General features: G+C 49.2%; 1 protein-coding gene across 1 annotated transcript in view; it reads left to right on the forward strand.

The window, feature by feature from the left end:
- Nucleotides 1–19,868, forward strand: part of LOC120946085 (FRAS1-related extracellular matrix protein 1-like) — a 208,926-nt gene that overhangs the window by 180,583 nt on the left and 8,475 nt on the right. Inside the window, exons 30-31 of the mRNA XM_040360818.1 lie at nucleotides 9,805–9,954; nucleotides 16,853–17,040. Coding sequence (XP_040216752.1) covers nucleotides 9,805–9,954; nucleotides 16,853–17,040 — 338 coding nt within the window. The remainder of the gene's footprint in view (nucleotides 1–9,804; nucleotides 9,955–16,852; nucleotides 17,041–19,868) is intronic.

Genomic DNA, 19,868 nt, shown 5'->3' on the forward strand with positions numbered 1-19,868 from the left:
TATTGAAGATGCTTGGGGCTTGTTGGAGAATTAGTTTCTTTAGCAATAAACATAAAATAATATAAAAACAACTCCAATTCCAAAACAGATGCTGTGCTAAATCTACATAAAAACCAGAATGGTTATAAGAAAATGTTGCGCTAATTCATATTATGGCCATTTTCGAAACTGTGTAGCACAAATATGCAAATAAATAGTAAAAAAAAGAAAATTCTGACTCCAACAGGTCAATAGCAGAGTGACTCATTCATGTGGGGACACACATACCGTTGAGGTGTTAATTGAGTCTGGTTTCTAAGATATTTCATCTTAGGAGCCAGACTCAATTAACACCTCAACAGTATGTGTGTCACCACATGAATGAGTCACTCTGCTATTGACCTGTTGGAGTCAGAATTAAATACCTGTAATATTCCAATATATCCTGCAATACATGAATTATCATTATTGTCCCATCTCATGTAATTGATGATAACATTTCTCAGTCATCCTATGCCCCTATCGGACATAGGATGACCCTAGACCCAAGAGTCATTAGTGAAGCTGGTACAGGAGTACCCCACATCCTTCAAAAGTCTCTGGGTATCACGGGCCATTCCGTTACAATGATCATTACAAAAGCCCTTTCTTCTTCATTCTTGACAGCACTATTGAGATATATATATATATATATATATATACTGTACATGTGAAGAGTAGATACAATATTAGAGATATGCGTTGGTGGTGACTGGTTGTCCTCTATGGTGAGGAGAGTGACACGGAAATTGAAACAAATATCCCCGCTTGGAAATGTGATCTCATCTCCCCCTCCCAATAGTAGAGGTGGGGATGAACGATAGAGAACATAGCTAAGGCCGAGCGCGGGTCCAAGTGGCAGCATCGGCCCAGATGGCATCTGAAGAAGGCGGTTTTGATTTGGCCGGTGTTCTTTCCCCCGGAGTTCAGCGGGGAATGTGAAATTCATTACATTTGTGGCGAGAGGATCACTTAACTCATCAGGATTAGGAGGAGACATCTGTTTTGGAGAGCCGGGTAATAATGTGACACAGGTGTGATATGAAAGGCGGCACAAAGTGTGGGAGAAATCCATAAACCGAGCGCCGGGCGGAATAAATTGTCACTCACCGGTCGGAAGACGATCTGCTAATAGTAGAGCTGCTGAGCTGGTCGTGTATTGAAGATGAACGGAGCTTAGCTTGGGGCTTGATGGAGAATTTGTTTCTTTAGCAATGAACATAAAATAATATAAAAACAACTCCAATTCCAAAACAGATGCTGTGCTAAATCTACATAAAAAACAGAATGGTTATAAGAAAATGTTGCGCTAATTCATATAATGGCCATTTTCGAAACTGTGTAGCACAAATATGCAAATAAATAGTAAAAAAAAAAAGAAAATCAACACACATGGATGATTGTACACCATATACAAAATCCCAATAAAAAGGTGAACGAATCCAAAGTAAAAAAAGTAATAAGCGTCCAGAAGAAAAACACCATGGCCCAGATTCACAAAGCACTTACGCCGACGTATAACAAGTTACGCCGACGTAAGTGCAAATGTGCGCCGTCGTATCTGTGCGCCAGACTCACAAACTAATATGCGCCTAAAAACAGGCTACACTCCGCCGACATATCCTGCTTACGCAGGCGTAGAGTGGGCGCACATTTAGGTTGGACGGATGGTGCCGCTCCCATTGATTAGCCATTCAAACATGCAAATGAGGGAAATACGGCGATTTACGAACGTGCATGTGCCCGGCGCATGGTACGCGAGATGCGCGTAAGTTGTACGTCTGGCATAAAGTTATTCCCAATGAAGGAGGTGCAACCCGGCAACACACATGCTCAGGTCTGCACCAGGGAACACAAGCCGGCGTATTGTGCGTTGGACGTGTGTCTGGCTGGGCGTACGTTATGTTGCAATGTAAAAATAGTTCCCCATGTGTGGCTGCTGCTACATTAACTATAACTACCCCCATACACTACAGTAAGTGCTAAACATCTGGAGCTAAAACATACAGTTGTGGCTGGAGTACAGTTTTCATAGTGGATCGCTCGTCTTCCACCTCAGCCATTTATAAAATGTCAATGAATACAATGTATTCTGTGATTGGAGGAGGAGACATTGTGCCGTCCATGTATTCAGTAAAAAAGAATACAAGAATTTTTTTAAAAAAAGGAGGAGGCGGAGAGGTAGAAACCTCCTAGGAGAACAGTACTCCAGTCGAAACTGTTATTTTAAAATAGGGCACACACTATTAGTGTGTAGCGCACCCCCGTAGGGACTGCTGGTGGTGTAGCAAGCATACAGTGAAAACAGCCTGCACTTCTCCTCTGTGGCTACTGGTCCCAGCACCACCTATTCAGGCACTGCCAACCCACCTGGCTGCAACTGGCCCTTTCACTAGCCCTCCAGACTAACTCTCTACACCAGTCCTCCAGACTGACTAGTCAATGTTAAGTATGGCCGTCGTTCCCGCGTCGAAATTTGAAATTTTTACTTTGTTTGCGTAAGTCGTCCGTGAATGGGGCTGGATGTAATTTACGTTCACGTCTAAACCAATACGTCCTTGCGGCGTACTTTGGAGCAATGCACACTGGGATATGTACACGGACGGCGCATGCGCCGTTCGTAAAAAACGTCAATCACGTCGGGTCACAACACTCATTTACATAAAACACGCCCCCTCATCCTCATTTGAATTTGGCGCGCTTACGCCGGCCCCATTTACGCTACGCCGCCTTAACTTAGGAGGCAAGTGCTTTGTGGATACAGCACTTGCCTCTCTGACTTACGGCGGCGTAGCGTAAATACGTTACGCTACGCCGCCGCAAAGATACACACATGTACCTGAATCTAGCTATTAGTTCTCGAGATTTGCCAAGCTGTCCTCGGGCCTCTCCGTGCATTTCCGAACGGCGCCGATCGGCAACGTTCGGCTTCGCTCGGCTCCGGCGCCTATAGCCAAACGCGGTACTGCACACCGCTTTGGCCTGAATCCTGCTCGTTTTGCGAGACAACACTTGCAAACCGAGTTATGATTTTTTTTAAATACAGCGCTCGTATTGCGAAACGCTCGTTAACCGTGTTACTCGCAATCCGAGGTTCCACTATATATATATATACGCACACACACATGTATTTGAGCTTTGGGGTACACACCCTAATGCAATGGGCTGCGCACAACTATGAATAATGTTAATAAAAATAATAATAATAATAATAAAAAGACAACAGATGAAAGTTGAGATCAGGCTTACTCTTTTTCCATCATCATTTCTATGATCCCATCAGGAATTGTAAAGTAACATTTCTCGCGCTCCATCCCGCTACCTGCACCCAGAGCTCTTGCTTGCGGGAGCGGACAGGTAATTTATAATCCAGTTACTGGTACCGGGGCTAATTTTATTCATCTCAGTAAATTCCAGCAAAATGGAACGTTCCAGTAAATCAAATCTCAGGACGGGGGTCAGCGCTCAATTAAAGGTTGTCGTTTTCAAAAAGGCATTTCATTAAAGGCAACATTAAACGGACGCACTCCTTTATAAAGTGACACGTGTCCGGGTTCAATCAGCTTATTATGCTAAACAATTCGTTATGGATTTTCTCCCTGAGAGATTTATGGACCGGCATCGGCTACATAGTGACAACTATCACTTCTGGTTTTGGGGGGGTGGGGGGGGGGCAGTGACCTCACACCAGATTTGGGGTGTAAGAATAGTAATTAGTGATGTCACATTCATTAACTATACAAACATATTTGAAAAGCAGAGATGTCTAAAATGTGGATTATGAAAGCCTAGATCACAGTTTAACCCATAGGCGTGCGCACAGGGTGTGCCGGATGTGCCTGGGCACACCCTATTTAACCTGTGCGGAGTGCAGATTCCCCTGCTGCTAGTGCCCCGGTGCGTTTAGTCCCCTGATATCTCACCAAAAAACCCCAATGGGGAAAAAAATATATATATTGTAAAATTAATTAAAAAAAATTGTAAAAAAAAAATTATAATAATAATAATAATAATAAAAAAAATCTACTGACACAATTCACTACTACTGACACCGATCTCTGCTTTACTGACTGACACAATCCACTGTCCTAATGACACTAACCTCAGCCCTACTGACACCATCTACTGTCCTACTGACACATCCATTGATCTACTGACACATCCATTGGTCTACTGACACCATCCTGTCAGTTGGTGAATCTCTTCTTCAGTTGGCGAGTCTCTTCTATCAGTTAGTGAGATCTCTTTTATCAGTTGGTAAATCTCTTCTGTCAGTTGGCGAGTCTCTTTTGTCAGTTAGTGAGATCTCTTATATCAGTTAATGAATCTCTTCTATCAGTTGGTGAGTCTCTTCTGTCAGTTGGCGAGTCTCTTCTGTCAGTTGGCGAGTCTCTTCTGTCAGTTGGCGAGTCTCTTCTGTCAGTTGGCGAGTCTCTTCTGTCAGTTGGCGAGTCTCTTCTGTCAGTTGGCGAGCCTCTTCTGTCAGTTGGCGAGCCTCTTCTGTCAGTTGGCGAGTCTCTTCTGTCAGTTGGCGAGCCTCTTCTGTCAGTTGGTAAATCTCTTCTGTCAGTTGTGAGATCTCTTTGATCAGTTGAATCTGTTCTGTCAGTTGGTAAATCTCTTCTGTCAGTTGGCGAATCTCTTCTGTCAGTTGGTGAATCTCTTCTGTCAGTTGGCAAATCTCTTCTGTCAGTTGGCAAATCTCTTCTGTCAGTTGAATCTGTTCTGTGAGTTGGTGAATCTCTTCTGTGAGTTGGTGAATCTCTTCTGTCAGTTGGCGAATCTCTTCTGTCAGTTGGCGAGTCTCTTCTGTCAGTTGGCAAATCTCTCTGTCAGTTGGTGAATCTCTTCTGTCAGTTGGCGAATCTCTTCTGTCAGTTGGCAAATCTCTTCTGTCAGTTGGCGAGTCCCTTCTGTCAGTTGGTAAATCTCTTCTGTCAGTTGTGAGATCTCTTTGATCAGTTGAATCTGTTCTGTCAGTTGGCGAATCTCTTCTGTCAGTTGGCGAATCTCTTCTGTCAGTTGGCGAGTCTCTTCTATCAGTTGGTGAATCTCTTCTGTCAGTTGGTGAATCTCTTCTGTCAGTTGTGAGATCTCTTTGATCAGTTGAATCTGTTCTGTCAGTTGGCGAATCTCTTCTGTCAAGTGGCAAATCTCTTCTGTCAGTTGATGAGTCTCTTCTGTCAGTTGGCGAATCTCTTCTGTCAGTTGGTGAGTCTCTTCTGTCAGTTGGTGAGTCTCTTCTGTCAGTTGGTGGGTCTCTTCTGTCAGTTGGTGAGTCTCTTCTGTCAGTTGGTGAGTCTCTTCTGTCAGTTGATGAGTCTCTTCTGTCAGTTGGCGAATCTCTTCTGTCAGTCGGTGAGTCTCTTCTGTCAGTTGGTGAGTCTCTTCTGTCAGTTGGCAAATCTCTTCTGTCAGTTGGTGAGTCTCTTCTGTCAGTTGGCGAATCTCTTCTGTCAGTTGGTGAGTCTCTTCTGTCAGTTGGCAAGTCTCTTCTGTCAGTTGGCAAGTCTCTTCTGTCAGTTGGCGAGTCTCTTCTGTCAGTTGGCGAGTCTCTTCTGTCAGTTGGTGAGTCTCTTCTGTCAGTTGGTGAATCTCTTCTGTCAGTTTGCGAGTCTCTTCTGTCAGTTGGTGAATTTCTTCTGTCAGTTGGCGAGTCTCTTCTGTCAGTTGGCGAGTCTGTTCTGTCAGTTGGTAAATCTCTTCTGTCAGTTGGCGAGTCTCTTTTGTCAGTTAGTGAGATCTCTTATATCAGTTAATGAATCTCTTCTATCAGTTGGCGAGTCTCTTCTGTCAGTTGGCGAGTCTCTTCTGTCAGTTGGCGAGTCTCTTCTGTCAGTTGGCGAGCCTCTTCTGTCAGTTGGCGAGCCTCTTCTGTCAGTTGGTAAATCTCTTCTGTCAGTTGTGAGATCTCTTTGATCAGTTGAATCTGTTCTGTCAGTTGGTAAATCTCTTCTGTCAGTTGGCGAATCTCTTCTGTCAGTTGGCAAATCTCTTCTGTCAGTTGTGAGATCTCTTTGATCAGTTGAATCTGTTCTGTGAGTTGGTGAATCTCTTCTGTGAGTTGGTGAATCTCTTCTGTCAGTTGGCAAATCTCTTCTGTCAGTTGGCGAGTCTCTTCTGTCAGTTGGCGAGTCTCTTCTGTCAGTTGGCGAGCCTCTTCTGTCAGTTGGCAAATCTCTTCTGTCAGTTGTGAGATCTCTTTGATCAGTTGAATCTGTTCTGTGAGTTGGTGAATCTCTTCTGTGAGTTGGTGAATCTCTTCTGTCAGTTGGTAAATCTCTTCTGTCAGTTGTGAGATCTCTTTGATCAGTTGAATCTGTTCTGTCAGTTGGCGAATCTCTTCTGTCAGTTGGCGAATCTCTTCTGTCAGTTGGCGAATCTCTTCTGTCAGTTGGTAAATCTCTTCTGTCAGTTGTGAGATCTCTTTGATCAGTTGAATCTGTTCTGTCAGTTGGCGAATCTCTTCTGTCAGTTGGCGAATCTCTTCTGTCAGTTGGCGAGTCTCTTCTGTCAGTTGGTGAATCTCTTCTGTCAGTTGGTGAATCTCTTCTGTCAGTTGTGAGATCTCTTTGATCAGTTGAATCTGTTCTGTCAGTTGGCGAATCTCTTCTGTCAAGTGGCAAATCTCTTCTGTCAGTTGATGAGTCTCTTCTTTCAGTTGGCGAATCTCTTCTGTCAGTTGGTGAGTCTCTTCTGTCAGTTGGTGAGTCTCTTCTGTCAGTTGGTGAGTCTCTTCTGTCAGTTGGTGAGTCTCTTCTGTCAGTTGGCAAATCTCTTCTGTCAGTTGGTGAGTCTCTTCTGTCAGTTGGTGAATCTCTTCTGTCAGTTGGTGAGTCTCTTCTGTCAGTTGGCGAGTCTCTTCTGTCAGTTGGCAAGTCTCTTCTGTCAGTTGGCGAGTCTCTTCTGTCAGTTGGTGAGTCTCTTCTGTCAGTTGGTGAGTCTCTTCTGTCAGTTGGTGAATCTCTTCTGTCAGTTTGCGAGTCTCTTCTGTCAGTTGGTGAATTTCTTCTGTCAGTTGGCGAGTCTCTTCTGTCAGTTGGCGAGTCTCTTCTGTAAGTTGGCGAGTCTGTTCTGTCAGTTGGTGAGTCTCTTCTGTCAGTTGGCGAGTCTCTTCTGTTAGTTGGCGAGTCTCTTCTGTCAGTTGGCGAGTCTCTTCTGTCAGTTGGCGAGTCTCTTCTGTCAGTTGGCGAGTCTCTTCTGTCAAGTGGCAAATCTCTTCTGTCAGTTGATGAGTCTCTTCTGTCAGTTGGCGAATCTCTTCTGTCAGTTGGCGAATCTCTTCTGTCAGTTGGTGAGTCTCTTCTGTCAGTTGGTGAGTCTCTTCTGTCAGTTGGTGGGTCTCTTCTGTCAGTTGGTGAGTCTCTTCTGTCAGTTGGTAAATCTCTTCTGTCAGTTGTGAGATCTCTTTGATCAGTTGAATCTGTTCTGTCAGTTGGCGAATCTCTTCTGTCAGTTGGCGAATCTTTTCTGTCAGTTGGCGAGTCTCTTCTGTCAGTTGGTGAATCTCTTCTGTCAGTTGGTGAATCTCTTCTGTCAGTTGTGAGATCTCTTTGATCAGTTGAATCTGTTCTGTCAGTTGGCGAATCCCTTCTGTCAAGTGGCAAATCTCTTCTGTCAGTTGATGAGTCTCTTCTGTCAGTTGGCGAATCTCTTCTGTCAGTTGGTGAGTCTCTTCTGTCAGTTGGTGAGTCTCTTCTGTCAGTTGGTGGGTCTCTTCTGTCAGTTGGCGAATCTCTTCTGTCAGTCGGTGAGTCTCTTCTGTCAGTTGGTGAGTCTCTTCTGTCAGTTGGCAAATCTCTTCTGTCAGTTGGTGAGTCTCTTCTGTCAGTTGGCGAATCTCTTCTGTCAGTTGGTGAGTCTCTTCTGTCAGTTGGTAAGTCTCTTCTGTCAGTTGGCAAGTCTCTTCTGTCAGTTGGCGAGTCTCTTCTGTCAGTTGGTGAGTCTCTTCTGTCAGTTGGTGAGTCTCTTCTGTCAGTTGGTGAATCTCTTCTGTCAGTTTGCGAGTCTCTTCTGTCAGTTGGTGAATTTCTTCTGTCAGTTGGCGAGTCTCTTCTGTCAGTTGGCGAGTCTGTTCTGTCAGTTGGTAAATCTCTTCTGTCAGTTGGCGAGTCTCTTTTGTCAGTTAGTGAGATCTCTTATATCAGTTAATGAATCTCTTCTATCAGTTGGCGAGTCTCTTCTGTCAGTTGGCGAGTCTCTTCTGTCAGTTGGCGAGCCTCTTCTGTCAGTTGGCGAGCCTCTTCTGTCAGTTGGTAAATCTCTTCTGTCAGTTGTGAGATCTCTTTGATCAGTTGAATCTGTTCTGTCAGTTGGTAAATCTCTTCTGTCAGTTGGCGAATCTCTTCTGTCAGTTGGCAAATCTCTTCTGTCAGTTGTGAGATCTCTTTGATCAGTTGAATCTGTTCTGTGAGTTGGTGAATCTCTTCTGTGAGTTGGTGAATCTCTTCTGTCAGTTGGCAAATCTCTTCTGTCAGTTGGCGAGTCTCTTCTGTCAGTTGGCGAGTCTCTTCTGTCAGTTGGCGAGCCTCTTCTGTCAGTTGGCGAGCCTCTTCTGTCAGTTGGCAAATCTCTTCTGTCAGTTGTGAGATCTCTTTGATCAGTTGAATCTGTTCTGTGAGTTGGTGAATCTCTTCTGTGAGTTGGTGAATCTCTTCTGTCAGTTGGTAAATCTCTTCTGTCAGTTGTGAGATCTCTTTGATCAGTTGAATCTGTTCTGTCAGTTGGCGAATCTCTTCTGTCAGTTGGCGAATCTCTTCTGTCAGTTGGTAAATCTCTTCTGTCAGTTGTGAGATCTCTTTGATCAGTTGAATCTGTTCTGTCAGTTGGCGAATCTCTTCTGTCAGTTGGCGAATCTCTTCTGTCAGTTGGCGAGTCTCTTCTGTCAGTTGGTGAATCTCTTCTGTCAGTTGGTGAATCTCTTCTGTCAGTTGTGAGATCTCTTTGATCAGTTGAATCTGTTCTGTCAGTTGGCGAATCCCTTCTGTCAAGTGGCAAATCTCTTCTGTCAGTTGATGAGTCTCTTCTGTCAGTTGGCGAATCTCTTCTGTCAGTTGGTGAGTCTCTTCTGTCAGTTGGTGAGTCTCTTCTGTCAGTTGGTGGGTCTCTTCTGTCAGTTGGTGAGTCTCTTCTGTCAGTTGGCAAATCTCTTCTGTCAGTCGGTGAGTCTCTTCTGTCAGTTGGTGAGTCTCTTCTGTCAGTTGGCAAATCTCTTCTGTCAGTTGGTGAGTCTCTTCTGTCAGTTGGTGAATCTCTTCTGTCAGTTGGTGAGTCTCTTCTGTCAGTTGGCGAGTCTCTTCTGTCAGTTGGCAAGTCTCTTCTGTCAGTTGGCGAGTCTCTTCTGTCAGTTGGTGAGTCTCTTCTGTCAGTTGGTGAATCTCTTCTGTCAGTTTGCGAGTCTCTTCTGTCAGTTGGTGAATTTCTTCTGTCAGTTGGCGAGTCTCTTCTGTCAGTTGGCGAGTCTCTTCTGTCAGTTGGCGAGTCTGTTCTGTCAGTTGGCGAGTCTCTTCTGTTAGTTGGCGAGTCTCTTCTGTCAGTTGGCGAGTCTCTTCTGTCAGTTGGCGAGTCTCTTCTGTCAGTTGGCGAGTCTCTTCTGTCAGTTGGCGAATCTCTTCTGTCAGTTGGCGAATCTCTTCTGTCAGTTGGCGAGTCTCTTCTGTGAGTTGGTGAATCTCTTCTGTCAGTTGGCGAGTCTCTTCTGTCAGTTGGACAGGGACTGGCTTCATAATTAATATGAATATATAATATCTTTGATTCCAGTTGAATATTCTGTTTTCTCTCCTTTAGGAGTTTCCATGAAATCCTGGAATCTCTACCTGAAGAATGACGGGTTGGAGGAAAATCACGAGCTTTTAAAGATTTTCCTGAGGACCCCGAAGAACGGCGTGCTGGGGAAGAATCAGGAGGCCACGGTGGAGATCGTGGATCCCAGGGATGGTGAGAAGGATGTCACACGGGTTCTGTAATATGGGACACGACTTCATGTAGTTGTGGCGAATCTGGGGCAAGAGAAAGGCCCATGATAGGGCAGTTCGGGGTGCAATCTGTGACCATGTGCAATCTGTGACCCCTGTGGCCCCTTAAACCCCCTAGAGCATTTAACCGTTGTAGTGGGGAGGGGCAGCCCCCGCTGCATTGGAGCATTGTTCCCTTCCTCAGAGATGGGCTTTACCATGTTAATATTTCACTTGTTAATCTTTTTTAATCTGCAGCTTTTATAAAAAAAATCCTGGTGACAGAGGCGTAACTAGAATCTTCAGGGCCCCGATGCAAGAAACCATGAAGGGCCCCCGCCAGGGGCGTTACTGGGTCTACAAAAGATCTCGGGCTAGAGCCCATAGCAGCGAAGTAATAAAAGTCATACACTTGGACAGGCATACACATGTATGTAATATACATGTAATGATTACATATCTGAGGGCAGATCCCCCACTTACATCAGGGTCCCCAGAGATCCCCCACTTACAGCAGGGTCCCCAGAGATCCCCCACTTACATCAGGGTCCCCAGAGATCCCCCACTTACATCAGGGTCCCCAGAGATCCCGCCCTTACATCAGGGTCCCCAGAGATCCCCCACTTACATCGGGGTCCCCAGAGATCCCCCACTTACATCAGGGTCCCCAGAGCCCCCTCATTACATCAGGGTCCCCAGAGATCCCCCACTTGCTTCAGGGTCCCCAGAGATCCCCCCACTTGCATCAGGGTCCCCAGAGCCCCCTCATTACATCAGGGTCCCCAGAGATCCCCCACTTACATCAGGGTCCTCAGAGTTCCCCCACTTACATAAGGGTCCCCAGAGCCCCCTCATTACATCAGGGTCCCCGAAGATCCCCCACTTACATCAGGGTCCCCAGAGCCCCCTCATTACATCAGGGTCCCCAGAGATCCCCCACTTACATCAGGGTCCCCAGAGCCCCCTCAGTACATCAGGGTCCCCAGAGATCCCCAACTAACATCAGGGTCCCCAGAGATCCCCCACTTACATCAGGGTCCCCAGAGCCACCTCATTACTTAAGGGTCCCCAGAGAACCCCCACTTACATCAGGGTCCCCAGAGAACCCCCACTTACATAAGGGTCCCCAGAGCACCCCCACTTACATCAGGGTCCCCAGAGATTCCCCACTTACATCAGGGTCCGCAGAGCCCCCTCATTACATCAGGGTCCCCAGAGATCCCCCACTTACATCAGGGTCCTCAGAGATCCCCCACTTACATCAGGGTCCCCAGAGATCCCCCACTTACATCAGGTTTCCCAGAGATCCCCCACTTACATTAGGGTCCCCAGAGATCCCCCACTTACATTAGGGTCCCCAGAGATCCCCCACTTACATCAGGGTCCCCAGAGCCCCCTCATTACATCAGGGTCCCCAGAGATCCCCCTGATCACATCAGGGTGCCCAGAGAGCCTCTCTCTACATCTGGGTCCCCAGAGAGCCTCTCTCTACATCTGGGTCCCCAGAGAGCCTCTCCATACTTCTGGGTCCCCAGAGAGCCTCTCCATACTTCTGGGTCCCCAGAGAGCCTCCCCCTTACATCAGGGTCCCCAGAGAGCCTCCCCCTACATCAGGGTACCCAGAGAGCCTCCCCTTACATCATGGTCCCCAGAGCCCCCCTCATTACATCAGGGTCCCCTGGGAGCCTCCCCTTACATCAGGGTCCCCTGGGAGCCTCCCATTACATCAGGGTCCCCTGGGAGCCTCCCATTACATCAGGTCTGGTGTATATAGGGGGGGTAGGTCTGGTGTATATAGGGGGGTAGGTCTGGTGTATATAGGGGGGTAGGTCTGGTTTATATAGGGGGGTAGGTCTGGTGTATATAAGGGGGTAGGTCTGGTTTATATAGGGGGGGTAGGCCTGGTGTATATAAGGAGTAGGTCTGGTGTATTAAAGGGGGGGTAGGTCTGGTGTATATAGGGGGGTAGGTCTGGTGTATATAGGGGGGGTAGGTCTGGTGTATATAAGGGGTAGGTCGGGTGTATATAGGGGGGTAGGTCGGGTGTACATAGGGGGGGGGGTAGGTCTGGTGTATATAGGGGGGGTAGGTCTGGTGTATATAGGGGGGGGTAGGTCTGGTGTATATAGGGGGGGTAGGCCTGGTGTATATAGGGGGGTTAGGTCTGGTGTATATAGGGGGTTAGGTCTGGTGTATATAGGAGGGGTAGGTCTGGTGTATATAGGGGGGGTAGGTCTGGTGTATATAGGGGGGTAGGTCTGGTGTGTGTATAGGGGAGTAGGTCTGGTGTGTATATAGGGGGGTAGGTCTGGTGTGTATATAGGGGGGTAGGTCTGGTGTATATAGGGGGGGTAGGTCTGGTGTATATGGGGGGGTAGGTCTGGTGTATATAGGGGGGGGGGGCGTTTTTTTTTTAAATTCTGAACTTGTTCTTAAAAGATTTTACCATTCTTCTATGTAGAAAAAACTAATTCCCTTGGGGGGGGGGGGTCACACCACAAGCACCCTGAGGGGGTATGTAACTGAGATGTGACCCCCGGTGCCCCCTCTATCCCTGCTGAAGTTTAGCGCTGTACAAAACATCCTAATTCATCGCAGACGCCTCGCTTTTTTTCCCGGGACGTTCCTGCTGGGTTGCATTTTGCCACCTACTGTGTTTGGGATTTAAAGGATTACAATCCCTCACTGTTTTCGATGTGCGCAACAAGATATAATTCAAGCCATAATGAAAGTGGAAAGAGAGACGTTCTGCAGAAAAGAGCTGACACACGCATTTCGCTCCGCCGTCTGCGCACTTCTGAGCCAGCCAATGCTGGAACAACAGTGACACCTGCTGGACACGGATCATACTGCTTCAGCTGCTGCAGGGAGTCTTATAGGATACAAGATGTAATGTGGGGATCAGGGAGCAGCAAAATTCACCCCGATAGGGTATTATAAGACTGTTATGCCGCGTACACACGGTCGTTTTCTGCGATGTAAAAAAACGACGTTTTCTGTGAAGTAAAAAACGACGTTTTTGAAACTTCAATTTTCAAAAACGATGTTGCCTACACACCATCGTTTTTTCACAGTGCTCTAGCAAAGCGAGGTTACGTTCACCACGTTTTTCCATTGAAGCTCACTTCATAACTAGCTTCTGGGCATGCGCGGGTGTAAAAACGTCGTTTTGAAAAACGACACATAAAATTTAAGCATGCTTCAATTTTTTTTGGTCGTTTTTCAGAAGACATAAAACGTTGTTTTCTCCCACACACGGTCAATTAAATTGACGTTTTTAAAAGCGTCGTTTTTTTACATCGCAGAAAACGACCGCGTGTACGCGGCATAACAGTCTTATAATACCCTATCGGCTATTGTCTTCCAGCCTTATTTAGCGATAAAGTTTGTCTTTAGTTACAAGATGGGAAAAAAATGGTGAAATGTAGACAAAAAGTTGTGTAAAATGTAGCGGGAAAAAAGAAACCCCAATATGAAGAGAGATCCTGTTCACTGCACCCCTCTCCACCCAACACCCCTCAACTGCACTCCACTCCACCCAACACCCCCCACACTGCACCCCACTCCACCCAACACCCCTCAACTGCACCCCACTCCACCCAACACCCCTCAACTGCACCCCACTCCACCCAACACCCCCCACACTGCAACCCATTCCACCCAACACCCCCCACACTGCAACCCATTCCACCCAACACCCCCCACACTGCACCCCACTCCACCCAACACCCTCAACTGCACCCCACTCCACCCAACACCCCCACACTGCACCCCACTCCACCCAACACCCCTCACCCTCAACTGCACCCCTCTCCACCCAACACCCCTCAACTGCACCCCACTCCACCCAACACCCCTCAACTGCACCCCACTCCACCCAACACCCCCCACACTGCAACCCATTCCACCCAACACCCCCCACACTGCACCCCACTCCACCCAACACCCTCAACTGCACCCCACTCCACCCAACACCCCCACACTGCACCCCACTCCACCCAACACCCCTCACCCTCAACTGCACCCCACTCCACCCAACACCCCTCAACTCCACCCCACTCCACCCAACACCCATCACACTGCACCCCACTCCACCCAACACCCCCCACACTGCAACCCATTCCACCCAACACCCCCCACACTGCACCCCACTCCACCCAACACCCTCAACTGCACCCCACCCCACCCAACACCCCCACACTGCACCCCACTCCACCCAACACCCCTCACCCTCAACTGCACCCCACTCCACCCAACACCCCCACACTGCACCCCACTCCACCCAACACCCCTCACCCTCAACTGCACCCCACTCCACCCAACACCCCCACACTACACCCCACTCCACACAACACCCCTCACCCTCAACTGCACCCTACTCCACCCAACACCCCTCAAACTGCACCCCATTCCACCCAACACCCCTCACACTGCACCCCACTCCACCCAACACCCCCCACACTGCACCCCATTCCACCCAACACCCCCCACACTGCACCGCACTCCACCCAACACCCTCAACTGCACCCCATTCCACCCAACACCCCTCACACTGCACCCCACTCCACCCAACACTCCTCAACTGCACCCCACTCCACCCAACACCCCTCACACTGCACCCCACTCCACCCAACACCCCTCAACTGCACCCCACTCCACCCAACACCCCCCACACTACACCCCTCTCCACCCAACACCCCTCACACTGCACCCCACTCCACCCAACACCCCTCACACTGCACCCCATTCCACCCAACACCCCTCACACTGCACCCCACTCCACCCAACACCCCTCAACTGCACCCCACTCCACCCAACACCCCTCAATTGCACCCCACTCCACCCAACACCCCTCAACTGCACCCCACTCCACCCAATACCCTTCACACTGCACCCCACTCCATCCAACACCCCTCAACTGCACCCCACTCCACCCAACACCCCCACACTGCACCCCACTCCATCCAACATCCTCAACTGCACCCCATTCCACCCAATACCCTTCACACTGCACCCCACTCCATCCAACACCCCTCAACTGCACCCCACTCCACCCAATACCCTTCACACTGCACCCCACTCCACCCAACACCCCCACACTGCACCCCACTCCATCCAACATCCTCAACTGCACCCCAGTCCACCCAACACCCCTCACACTCCACCCCACTCCACCCAACACCCCTTACACTTCTCCCAACACCCCTCACACTGCACCCCACTCCACCTAACACCCCTCACCCTCACACTGCACCCCACTCCACCCAACACCCCTCACACTGCACCCCACTCCACCCAACACCCCTCACACTGAACCCCACTCCACCTAACACCCCTCACACTGCACCCAACACCCTCAACTGCACCCCACTCCACCCAACACCCCTCAACTGCACCCCACTCCACCCAATACCTTTCACACTGCACCCCACTCCACCCAACACCCCCACAGTGCACCCCACTCCACCCAACATCCTCAACTGCACCCCATTCCACCCAACACCCCTCACACTCCACCCAACACCCCTCACACTGCACCCCACTCCACCCAACACCCCTCACACTCCACCCAACACCCCTCACACACTGCACCACACTCCACCCAACACCCCTCACACTCCACCCAACACCCTCAACTGCACCCCACTCCGCCCAACACCCCTCACACTGCACCCCACTCCACCCAACACCCTCAACTGCACCTCACTCCGCCCAACACCCCACACCCCACCCAACACCCCTCACACTGCATCCCACTCCACTCCTCACATTGAACCACATTCCACCCAACACCCCTCAACTGCACCCCATTCCACCCAACACCCCTCACACTGCATCGCCCTCCACCCCTCACCCCTCACACTGCACCCCATTCCACCCAACACCCCTCAACTGCACCCCACTCCACCCAACACCCCTCACACTGTACTCCGAAGGGCACTCCTAGATGTAAGGGGGGACACTGATGGGCACTCCTAGATATAAGGGGGTACGCTGATGGGCAATCCTAGATGTAAGGGGGGACGCTGATGGGGTACTCCTGGATATTAGAGGATGGGTATTAATGGGCACTCCTGGATATAAGGGGGAACTCTAATGGGCACTCCTAGATGTAAGGGGGGACTCTGAAGGGCACTTCTAGATGTAGGGGGATGCTGGTGGGAACTCCTGGATATAAGGGGGGACACCGATGGGTACTCCTGGATATTAGAGGATGGGTGTTAATGGAAACTCCTGTATATAAGGGGGGACTCTGTTGGTTCCTGCTAGATTTAAGGGGGGACTGTGATAGGGGCACTCCTTGTTATTAGAGGAGGGGTGCTATGGCACGCATGAATGTAAGGGGGCACGTTAATGGGCACTCCTGGATATAAGGGTGAGCACTAATAAGCACTTCTTGATGTAAGGATGGGGCACTCAGGGCTGTCTTAATGAGAGGGCACACCTGGGCCCTGCTGCATGAGGGGCCCCTGCACTTTCCCCAAAGCAGCTGGTCCTTGAGCCCACGCTGCCCCGGAATTTGGGGCCCCATGATGGCACAGAGAGTGATAGATACACAGGGGAGGCAGTCTGCCTCCTACCTACTTGATGTCTGTTTACTTGCACTGTCATCATTGTAGGGGCCCCAGAGCATTACTTTGCCAGGGGCCCATGATGCTATTAAGACAGCCCTGGGGGCACTCCTGGATTTTAAGAGGCACTCTTAATAAAACTGACATTTTTCAACCTGTAAATGTTTTTAATAAAATGTACAATGTGGCCCCCATCTTGAAAAGTTTGGAGCCCCCAGCTGTAGAGGATAACAGTAACAGACCCCACGTTCCTCTTAAATAAAAATACAAATACATTTTTTTTTAACCTCAGTTCATTTTTGTTAACAGGTCAGTGCGGAGGCCTCAACACGAACGTGAGAGGCCGCGGAAAAAACGCCGAAATCTCCACTCAGATCACGCAGATCCGGCTGCCAAACACGCGAGCCTCCGTCCAAGCCGCCCCTCGAATTTATCATTCCATGTCCGGCATCGACCGCCCGGGACAGGAGCTGGCCTTCGCTGGAAGCAGCGTCCTCGTAGGTTTAATTTAACTATCCGAAAACGCAAGAGCAAAAAAAAAGGGGGCATTAATAACGGTGGAAATAAATGAGACGGTATAACTCATTCCTAATTGATAGTGTTCTTCCCAGCAAATGAAAAACTTCTATAGATTATTGCACAGATCTAATTATGTCATTACGCCGCTCCAGGTTCCGTGAGTGGTTGGTATAAATTGGGGCCGAGGTTGACATTCTCTTTTAAGAGGGCCCGGGCCTCCGTCGGCGATTTAATTAGCGCAGACTGATGAAGATGACACGGGGCTGCGGGATGAGATTAAGACCCTCATTGAGGGGAGTGGTGAAAAGCGTAGTTAGGTCTCCAATAATTCAATAATTGGGATGATGAAGCTCTCAGACGTAATTTCTTTATTCTTTTCGATGCTTGCCAACTTTTTTTTTTTTTTTTTTAAAGCAGAACTTCAGGCCGATATACAAGACGCAACTGACTGCACCTCTATAATCATTAATGCACCATTAAACACATTTCTTTACATGCAGGTAGTGTAAGTACCTGAATCTGACCAGGTACCAATCTCTTGTAGTCCCTGTCCAGCAGAGCCAAGACTTGGAGAGGGAGAAGCAGCACAAGGAGTCAATCAGTTCATGGGCTGATAATAAGCATGCTGTTAAGAAGAGAGAGCACTCTGCTGCTTCTCCTTTTACAGGCTGGGTGCTGGTCCAGGATAACCTGAGCTCAGGGGAAGTGGGGCATAGGTGTGCATAACATGTTGCATTAGGGTCATGGGCGTCCGCTCCATAGGGCAGGGGGGGGGGCAATTGACCCCCCCCCCTGGAAAATCGAAAAGGTGTTGAAGAGTCTCGCGGCAGCGGGCTGTCTGAGCGGTCCCGGGCCAGATGTCACACAGACACAGCAAGCAGAGTGAAGCCGCCTTCCCCTCCAGTGTTTATGTGTACACAGGGGGAGGGAACCTGCTGTGACCCGGCCGTGCTGATGGCTGATCTGAGGTACTGAATGGGATGGGGGAGGGGAGGTCCGGCTGTGCTGAAGGGGGTGTTTGTGCTGAATGGGAGTCCATCTGTGCTGAAGGTGGGGTCTGTGCTGAATGGAGGGGTCTGTGCAGAATGGGGGGCTGTGCTGAAGGGGGGGGGGGTCCATCTGTGCTGAATAGAGGAGTCTGTGCTGAAGAGGGGGTCTGTGCTGAATGGGGGGTCTGTCCATTCTTTAGGCTATATTTATATGGGCATGGAGTGAAGTTAACTTATCTTAAGAGCTATTTCACACTGCCAACTGGCCACGTTATCGGTAAAGAGCCGCTAAAAAGCGACGCATTACCATCGTTTTAGCTTTGCTATATGGCCGGTAGCAGGGCGCTTTTAACTCCTGCTAGCGTTTGAAGCGCCCCCCCCCCCCCTAAATAAATTTCAACGGACGCCCATGATTAGGGTGTGCACCACAAAGCTCAAAAACACTCTACAGATTACTCACAATGAAAAGGAAGGGGCCGGTTAAGTTACATATTTACCGGCCCCTTCCCCCACTCATCCTAAAACATACCTGCAGCAACATCCAGAGGGAGAGGAGAGTAGGGAAGCTGGTAGTGCTGCAGGGGGGGGGAGCCAGGGCAGTAGGGGGAATCTGTGCTGCACAGGGTGATTAGGGTGTGCCTGGGAACACCTGGCACACCCTGTGCGCACTCCTATGAAGTGGGGTGTATGATGCTGGCCATGAAACTGAAGACATCTAGCTACAGAAAAAAGGGTAATCTCTGGATTGAAAGCTGTTTTTGTTATTTTGCACAGGGGGGGATGTGCATCACTTTACATGTTTCTTCACAAAGCGTGTTGGTAATAGGTGAAAAGTTTGCCAGGGTATCCCTAGGGCCTCTGGAGTGGTCAAAATAGTATAAAAGGGGTCATAGTGCCAAAGGTTTGTATCAAGTTCAGTAAAAAAAAAAGAAATTCTTATTAAAAAGTCACAGGATGTAACCAACGTGTTTCGGCGGTTCCCAGCTCCACCATCATCAGGGCATATATGCTGGCAGTTACCGTATTTTCCGGCGTATAAGACGACTCGGCGTATAAGACGACCCCCTAATTTTCCAGGAAAAATTTTGGTTTTGGGATATACTCGCCGTATAAGACTACCCCCTTCCTACTAGTCTTTCTGGAAGCTGAGGGGTAGCCAGAACAACCGCTGACAGAAACAACCGCTGACAGAAACAGGCTTTTTTCAAGCCTCACTATGCCATTACATGCCCCACTATGCAATTACATGCCCCACTGTGCCATTACATGCCCCACTGTGCCATTACATGCCCCCACTGTGCCATTACATGCCCCCACTGTGCCATTACTTGCCCCCACAGTGCCATCACATTACATGCCCCCACAGTGCCATCACATTACTTGCCCCCACAGTGCCATCACATTACATGCCCCCACAGTGCCATCACATTACTTGCCCCCACAGTGCCATCACATTACTTGCCCCCACAGTGCCATCACATTACTTGCCCCCACAGTGCCATCACTTGCCCCCACAGTGCCATCACTTGCCCACACAGTGCCATCACTTGCCCCCACAGTGCCATCACTTGCCCCCACTTTCCCCCCACTGTGCCATCACTCACGTTTTTCAGGCCGGTGACAGTCTCCATCTGCTGCGAGCGTCCATGATTTCAAAGCCGCGCCGTCTTCTCAGCGTGTCCTGTCCGAGGATGAGAAGGCATCCGTAATAGGCGGAACACAGAACAGAGGCGCTGCTGGGAAGTTTTGTGTTTCGCCAATCACAGGACAAGCTGAGAAGACGGCGCAGCTTTGAAATTATGAACAATAGCAGCTGC

Source organism: Rana temporaria, chromosome 7 (genome assembly GCF_905171775.1).
Source record: "Rana temporaria chromosome 7, aRanTem1.1, whole genome shotgun sequence".
In the NCBI taxonomy this organism is placed as follows: domain Eukaryota; kingdom Metazoa; phylum Chordata; class Amphibia; order Anura; family Ranidae; genus Rana; species Rana temporaria.